This window comes from Peromyscus maniculatus, chromosome 2 (assembly GCF_049852395.1).
Source record: "Peromyscus maniculatus bairdii isolate BWxNUB_F1_BW_parent chromosome 2, HU_Pman_BW_mat_3.1, whole genome shotgun sequence".
NCBI classification, from domain to species: domain Eukaryota; kingdom Metazoa; phylum Chordata; class Mammalia; order Rodentia; family Cricetidae; genus Peromyscus; species Peromyscus maniculatus.
In genome coordinates, this window is record NC_134853.1 from 137,748,658 (window position 1) to 137,757,680 (window position 9,023).

The 9,023-nt window shown below is 45.0% G+C and overlaps 1 protein-coding gene across 1 annotated transcript; it reads right to left on the minus strand.

The window, feature by feature from the left end:
- Nucleotides 1–2,245: 2,245 nt before the first annotated feature.
- LOC102925450 (olfactory receptor 2A12-like) lies at nt 2,246–3,193 on the minus strand. Its single transcript, XM_006994091.3, has one exon. It carries the CDS (start codon nt 3,191–3,193, stop codon nt 2,246–2,248), a length of 948 nt encoding a protein of 315 aa, XP_006994153.1.
- Between the last annotated feature and the right edge of the window lie 5,830 nt (nt 3,194–9,023).

Genomic DNA, 9,023 nt, shown 5'->3' on the forward strand with positions numbered 1-9,023 from the left:
CAGCACTTACCACCTGTCAGTCACTGTAGGTGCCTTGCATGTGCCCCTTATCTAAGCCTTCTGAAACTTGTGAGGCATATACTGTTTCCTTCTCCATTATGGATGAGGAAACTGGGACCTGGGGAAGTTAGATGACTTGCCTGTCATCGCTGAGTTACTGTGGATGCAGCTGGAATTGAACCCTGAAGTCTGACTCTAGAGCTGGGACCCTACATAATTCTCCCAGTGATCTCATGGGAAGACAGGTAGGGAAATGCAGATTAAACAGGAAGCAACACTCACACCTATAAGACATCTCTTCATCTATAAGACAGAAACATTACATTGAAGAACACCGAGGACTGGTGGTTTTAGCTGTGACTTGCTATAACTACTTAGAAGAGTAATATGGGAATGTCTAGTCAACCTCCTTGACTCTAAAATCTGCAGAGTTTACTTCTGTTTATAAATCTAGAAAGATATATGAGTATCTTGGGTGGATAAATGCAGACTTGGTTAAACTGTAAAAATGGAAATAAATATACAATAAGAGGGAACTGGGTCAACAAGACTTGGTCTGTTTGGATGCTTGTTGATGAGCTGAGCTGGATGTCATCATCAGGTGACAGAAACATGACCTTGAGTTCAGCACTTCTCAGTCATACTAATAACTGCTACCATTTATATTTTTGACACATATAAGAATAATTCTATGCATTATTCTTGGATTCAATAGCATCCAAGCAAAAGTTTAACAGAAGGTTTAAAGATAATTTAAAGAAAATCTGTTCAAAGCCAGTTTAACCTTGTTATTGTCTAATTTTCTTTAAAATTATTTGTTTATTTTAATTTCATGTAGATGGGTGTTTTGCCTGCATGTATGTCTGCATACTGCATGTATGTCTGTGTACCACATGCATGCAGGGCCTGCAGAGTCTAGGAGAGGGCTTCAGATCCTCTAGAACTAGAGTTACAGATAGTTGTGAACCACCATGTGGGTGCTGGGAATTGAACCCAAGTCTTCTGCAAGAGCAGCCCATGTTCTTAACCACGGAGCCACCTCTCTAGCCCTGTCTGACTTTTTTTAAAGAAAGAAAAAGTAGATTGGACAAAGCAAGACAAAAGATTAGTGTGTCTACCTTTGTCTCTCTCATCTATACGTCAATAGCTAAATAGATAGATAGATACAGATATACAGATATATATATATATATATATATATATATATATATATATATATATATATATATATATATTGGTTTTTCGAGACAGGGTTTCTCTGTGTAGCTTTGCTCCTTTCCTGGAACTCACTTGGTAGCCCAGGCTGGCCTCGAACCCACAGAGATCCGCCTGCCTCTGCCTCCCAAGTGCTGGGATTAAAGGTGTGTGCCACCACCGCCCGGCCAGATATATTTTTAATTTTATTAAATATATATTTATTTTCTCAAAAGTGAGATTAAAATATAAACTTTAAATAGACCAAAGAGCTAGGGAGATGGTTCAAGGGCTAAGAGCACATATTGCTCTTGTAAGGACCTGAGTTTGGTTCCCAGCACCCATATCAGGTGGCTTACAACCACATGCAAGTCCAAAGGAATCTGACATCTCTGGCCTCTACAGACCCCTGCACTCATATGACACACACACACACACACACACACACACACACACACACACACACACACACACACAAATTTAAAAATAATAAAAATAAATCTCAAAATTAAACCCACCCAAGTAAAAGTAATTTTCACCAACTGAGCTCAGATTAGATGATTTTGTTGCAGCAGTTTTACAGATAGATCTAAAACCACACTAGCTTTGACTTTGTGACATCTAGTACCAAAAGCAGTGCCAAATATTAGGGGCAAAGAGTTCATCAGACAGCAGCCCAAGGCTGTGTACCTTCATAATCTACCTCATGTCATTTTCAAACCCAAGTTCCTTTATATGTAGAAAAGCCTGTGTCCTGTTAAACACTTGGCTGTGCTCATGCTGAACTGACATGGACTTCTAGAAGTAAGGAGAGAGTCCAGGAAAAAATAAAGCAATGTCCATGAACTCCAAAGACAGCCTTTTAAAAGCAACCCCTTTGCCTCCAGTACTTAACTGAGTCTTTGGAGGAAGCTGAAAACTTAACAAACAATGGTGGGACTTTCTGTTTAGGAGTGGCCACAACCTCTCCTGGCTGGCTGGAAACTCATGTGGTTCAGAAACAATTTCTTTAGTATGCCAAAGGAGCTCCATCTAGTCTTCCTGTCCTGGGTCACTGGGCTGTCCCTCTGTCTCCTAGCACTTTCAGAAAAGCCCCTTTTACATCCTTGTTCCGGAGGCTGTAGATGATGGGGTTGAGGAAGGCAGAGACAACATTGTAGAATAGAGCCAGCTTCTTGTCCCGCTCTGGGTCATACCAGGAGCCAGGCCTCATGTACATCATCATGGCTGGCCCATAGAACATGGTGACCACAGTGATGTGGGATGCACATGTAGAGAAGGACTTGAGTCTCCCCTGGGATGAGCGGATTCTTAAGATGGAGACAAAAATGCATGCATAGGAAGCCAAGATGAGAGAGAGAGGGATCAAAAGTAAGATGAAGCCCAAGATGAAGTCCAACTGGTCATTGAAGGATGTGTCTGCACAGGCCAACTTCAGGACAGCAGGGACCTCACAGAAGAAGTGGTTGATCTTGTAGGGGCCACAGTAGGGCAGACGCATGGTGAAGACAGTGTAGACCAGTGCACCAGTGATGCTAATGGACCAACAGATTGTGACCATCTTGATACAAACGAGGCGGCTCATGAGTAGAGAGTAGTGAAGGGGGAAGCAGATGGCCACATACCTGTCGTAGGCCATAATGGCATAGAGAACACACTCAGCGATACCCAGGACCAAGAAGATGAACATCTGGGCTACGCAAGCACCCCAGGAGATGGTCCTCCTTGGACACACCATATTAACCAGCATCTGGGGCACAGTGGTAGTGACATAACTCATGTCTACCAAAGAGAGGATACTGAGAAAGAAGTACATGGGAGTGTGGAGGCGAGAGTCTAGGTAGATCAGAGTGACAATGAGGCCATTGCCCAGGAGGGTGATCATGTAGAGCAGAAGAAAGAAGATGAACAGGGCCACTCTGATCTGTGACTCACCGGAGAAGCCAAGGAGGATAAACTCGGACACTGAGCTGTAGTTTTCCTTCCTAAGGATCTGCATAGTGATCTGGCTGTTACAGAGAGACGAGCACTTTGCTCTTCTGTCTGTGGCCTGAGGGAAGGAACCAAAGCAGAGCCGCACACACAAATTGCTTCCAATGATGCAGTCAAACCTGTGCTGAGCTGGATGGAAGGAGTATCAAAGCTAGGGTTGCTGTGACATCGGGCAAGGAGTTGAGAGATCTGACTGCTCACTGGATCGCCCCTGGGAGCCGCCTTCATCCACGGAAGACAAGGAGTTAAGTGGCTATTTTTGCAGTAGGGAGCTCAGTCGAACCATGACCACTGCCAGTTCAGTCTACCAGGGATGCACACTGGTCCCAGTGGGTAGGCAGATCCTTCTGCTAGCAGAAGGTTAAAATTATGTCTGACTGTCTGGGTTATCAGGGTGCCTGGGGTACTACCAAGCCAAAGCTCTGCGGTAGCCGCAGAGGTCACAGCAGAACAGAAGCTGTGGAGGAGACCAGTGGAGTTCTTAAAAAGCTGATTAAAAACAGACAGGGTAACAAATGAAAGTCTACTACTGGCTTTAGGGTATAGCCAAATCCAGGTAAAATATATTAATTTAGAAACTCATATATTTATTGATGAGGTTATAGGCAATCTTATCAATAGATTGAAAATATTAGGCAAATTAACTCAAGACAAAATTGCTACAATTGTGTTTGATGATGTAAATGTTTTATAGCATATTAGAGATATACTTGGGGCTGGGTATGTAGTTCAGTTGGGAGAGTGCTTCTCTAACATGCCCTAGGTGCAGTAGCACCCATAAACCTGGCATGGTGGCACATACCTGTAATCCCAGAATCAGGAGATGGAGACGGAAGGACCAGAAGTTCAAGGTCATCCTCAGCTACATAGTGAATTGAAGGCTAGCCTGGGATACATGAGAGCCTGTCTCAAAAAAATAAAATAAAATAAATGCTTTTAACTGAAGCCATTATATTATGATCTTAGTATGACAACATTGTATTTGCCTAATAAATATTATGGCTTAAAATGGAAAAGACAAGACATATTTGACTGGCACAGGACAGGGACCTCACAGCCTGTGCATCTGAGGCAGTGATCCTGGGTTCTGTCTTGCTGCTCCCAGCTTCCCTGAGGCCCATTCAGGCTTTGTTTCCTAACTTGGATATGTGAGATTTTCTGTTGCCTTTCCAGGACCAAGCATTTAATCAGATTCTCCTGAGTGGCCCAGTGGTAGTCACTTACCCAGCAATGTGACCTTGGGCCAATCCCTCTGTTGGTCTCAGTCTCCACAACTGGTAATCGGAGATGAAGCATTTGCAGCACAGATTTATAGCGAGTTGCATGCGGGATATGGTGTTGAGACATTTTGTAGAATATAAAGTGAGACAAATAAAAGGAGTTAGTATGAGAGAAACACGCTCAGAAATCAGAAGTGTGATGGCTACTCCTGGCTTTGCCCCACTGTGCTGTGTGATCTTGGGTGACTCCACACCCCTCTCTGAGCTTCACAGAACCGCTATTGAAACCGAAGGTATTAAATATGATGCTTCCTTCAGCTTGGTTGTCTTTGATATCAAGCTAGAGACCCGGAAACATACCAGTGCCCTGAGCACCAGGGAAGGGCTGAGATGGGCAGGGCTGTGTGGGCAGGGATTTGTTCTAGGAGTTTGAGAAGTGAGCCCAGAGGACTGGTAGGTACCTAGCATGTGGACTTAGGGTCAACACACTTGAACCTGGTAGCCTCTGGAAAGGCAGCCATGCTAACCACTGGACCAGCAAGACTTTTGCAGACCTGACAGCCTCTTTATCACCTTCTGACTCACGGAGCTACTCAGATCCTTTGCTTTTCATCTATTAAATGGTATTATCTCTTCCATAGTGGAAACTCCATGACATATATCGGATTTACAGAAGGTCATCAATAAATCCTGATAACTTAGGTAACATGATGTTGGGTAGACGGAGGAGCAGGGAGAGGAGATACAGAGGCATGCCTGCATATCTAAGTCTTGGAAGGGCAGATCTGCATACCCAAGGGTGAGGACTGGTGGACACGGGATGATGGTGGAGGTGGAGCAGACAGGCATAGATGACTAAACACGCAAAAGAAGATACGTGAGACACGTACGTGTTCTGAGCTTCAAGGAGTGTGAGGAGTTGGATAAAGGAGAAAAATGTCCCAGGTAGGGAAAGTGTGTGAAGGTAAGAGGTGGCCTAGCCTAGCTCAAAGCCTTGGGCCGTGAGAGGGGAGACTTTCAGGAAACAAGAATTGGTTTAATCAGAGCAAATGACCACCTTGACATCCACAGTAGGGCAGGGAATGTGAAGATGCCTGAATCCCCCTTCCAGCTGAGCCACACTCCAGACCTGAACCATCTCAGAGACCTCCCACTGGCCTCTTCCACACCCCAGCAGGTGCACCATCACTTAGCATACCCTTTCTTGTGTCTCTCTGATGGAACTCAGGACCTTGCTCAGTGTCTCTGAGTGGTTCTCAAGTTGGTATGACTTTCCAGCAGCCGAGGGAGACCCCTGAGTCAAGATGTTAACAAGATGACCAGCACTGGGATCCTGTCTGGACAGCTAGAGATTTGGGACTTCCGACAGCTGGCTATCTTAGTTCTTTTTCTTTTCACCCTTTCCCACGGTGGCTCTGCTGGCACTTTCCCTGGTTCTTTGTGTTTCCCCAGATCTTGTGCCCTGCACAGTCTCCTTGGGGTCTCCTGAACCTTACCTGACTGGTCCGGCCTTCTTTATTTCATGTGTGTACTGTCTTTCCAACCAGGCTGTGGGGTGACACTATGTACTATGTCTCTTTTAGATAGTTGCACAGCATCTAGCAAAAATGAGTACCTGTTAAGGGCTTGGAGAGATCGTGGGTTCAAGACTGAGTTCACTTAGGGAAAAAGATATGTAGGAGTTAATCCTCTCCCGGGCAATGGCAGTGAATCAGACAGACCTATCTCGGCATTAGGATTCTCTTAGTTAACTGAGTTCTGCTCTGCCTTCTACGAAGTGCCAGGGCTGGGACTAACCCCTGGGTCTTGAACAGCATAAGTGGCTTAACCACTGTGCTTTCCTGCCTCTTGCAAAGGTGATGAACGGGCAATAACCTCAAGCCCTTTCGCCAGGAAAGCACCCTGCTCACATTCGTTCTCCACCCCCCACCTGCCAGTGTCCCCTGCTCCTTCCCAGGCTCTGAGTTTCTGGTAGAGAGGAAAAGATCTTCACCCAGCACTCCCTCCCTCCCAACCCCCTGCCCTTGCCTTCAGTCACCTTCAATGACCAGCCTGCTCTATCTGAGCAGCTTCCCTCGCTCCTGTGGCAGCAGCCGCCTCTTCTCTCTGGGTCTGTGGGTCACAAGAGGAAGCAGTCCATCCTGCTCTGCTCACACTGACGCTCTACAGGAGAGGTCCACTGTTCTCCTAAGTGTGCAGGGCAGGGCTCCAGTGGCCAGACCCAGAGGTGCTCTTTTGTCAGATGAGACTGGAGAGTGAAGTTCCAGCCCCCGAGAAGCCCTGGGGATTACTTGCCCATGCCAGCAAACACAGCACAGGGCCTCTGGGTTGGATGAAAGATGCAGCCAGGAAGTCTAATGCCCCTAAGACATTTCAGGCTTGGCTCCTGGAACTGGGGAGCTGGGCATCCCTTGGAAGTTTCCATTAGGGACTGAAATTTCTTCCCTTCGAGACTTCAGAATGTCTGCAAGGATGGCCATGGGAACCAAGTGGTCAAAAGGCTGGGCAGATAGACATCCCTCCTCTGACCCAGTCTGAAGACTCCCGAATGCCCCCTTGAGTCCTACTGTAATTCCAAGAGAGAATAGCAGTTGTCTGGCCTCATTAACTGTTGCAGAATAATGATTACCACAAAGGAGCCTGCCTTGTGGATGAGGGGCATGGGCCAACAGTGAGCTGCAGTACCATCTAACTGGCTGGTCTTGGCTAATTATCTGGTAAGGATTCCTAAGACTCAGTGAAAATCATAAACTATGAACCGAGATGAGATTAACACCCTGAACACAGTGTGTTTAGGAAATGGAGGAAACTCTCCTTTCCCCTCCTTTTCCTCCTCTTCCTCCCTTCTCTCTTATTTTCCCTCCCCGTTCTGACCTCCCCTCCTCTCCTTTCCTTTCCTCTCCTCTTCATCCTCTTTTTCCGTTTCCTCTTCCCTCTTCCTCCTCCTGCTCCCCACCCGTCTGAGGTCACCCAGAGGCTGGAGCCTCGAATCACACCTTTCTGAAGTCCACTTCCATCTATTCTGGCACACTTGTTTGTCTCCCAGCAGAGTTTCTCTTTGTCCACTGCTTAGTCATGGTGGGCTAACTTCTACTTATGCACTAGGATTCCATTTGTGAAAATTCTGCTAAGAGTCTCTCAGTGTGTTTACAAGGGATATGAACCTGTAACTCTCTATCTATAATGTAGTTTCTTGGTTTTGTATTAGACCAGTGCTAGGCTGACAGACTGAATTGGGAACTATGTGTTCTTAAGTTTTCTAGGAGAGCTTATACATACTTTGCAGTGTTTATTTCTTTCTTATTTGATTTGTGGAGTTCACGAGCTAACCATACAGGTTTAGAATTCAGGCTGTGGAAGTGTTTTAATATGCATTCAAATTTTAAAAATTTAAGCTGGGTGTGGTGGCACAGGCCATTAGTTCCAGGACTCAAGAGGTAGAGGCAGGTGGATCTCTGTGAGTTGGAGGTCAACAGGGTCTACATGGTGAGTTCCAGGCCAGCCAGGGATGCATAGAGAGACTGTCTCAAAACAAAGAAAGAACGAAACGGAAAGTATTTGTGACTACTCAGGTGATCTAATGTTTCTAAATAAACTTCAGTGCTGAGTGTCTTTCAGTGAGTCTGTCCACTTTACCTAAGCCTTAATTTATGAGATTAAGGTTGCTCTTACCATTCTCCTTTTTGTATCTGTAGACTCTACAGTGGTGTCATCCTTCATATTCCTGAGACTGGGAATTAGCATCTTCTACCTTTATTTCTTATCTGTCCAGCTAGGGGGCTGTCAATATTATCTGTCTCCTCAAAATAAAAACACCAGGTGCTGGAGAGATGGCTCAGTGGTTCAGAGCACCAGCTGCTCTTCCAGAGGACCCAGGTTTGATTCTCAGCACCCACATAGCAGCTCATAGCTGTCTATAACTCCAGTTCCAGGAGATCTGATACCCTCTCCTGGCCTCTGTGGGCACTAGGAATGCAAATGGTGTACAGACATACATACATGCAGGCAAAAGACTCATAGACATAAAATAAAATTTCAAAACAACGAAAAATCAGCATCAGCTTTTACTGTCATTGTTTGTTCCTGCTCCATCTCAGTGATTTTCTCAGCTTTAATGTTTTTTCCTTTTCTTTGTATTTAACTTATTCATCTTTATCTAGTTCTTCAGGCAAGAACAGGGGTAATTAACAGGAGACCTTTTTTATTTTCTAATGCAAGTATTTTAGTGCTATGAATCTTTTTAACTGAAGACTGCTTTTCACCAGAGCACTCAATTTTTTTTATATATTTTCATTTGCACTTGTTACAAATGCTAATTTTCCTGATTCATAGTGCTTTATATATTTTTTCAGTTATGTGGTTTTGGCTTCCAGATAATTGGAGCAAAGTACGTATCTTAGTTACCGTCAAGGTATATGTCTGAGTTACTGTTCTATTACTGTGAGGAGACACCATGACCAAAAATTTATAGAAGAAAGCATCTAATAGGAGGCTTTCTTACAGTTTCAGTGGATGAGTCCATGACCATCATGGTGGGAAGCAGACAGGCATACACTGGAGAGGCTTAATTCATTGTCATCATGGCAGGGAGCATGAAGAATGCAGGCAGGCACATCT

Coding starts and splice junctions, on each gene's coding strand:
- LOC102925450 (XM_006994091.3), bottom strand. CDS start 3,193: ATGCAGATCCTTAGGAAGGAAAACTACAGCTCAGTGTCCGAGTTTATC.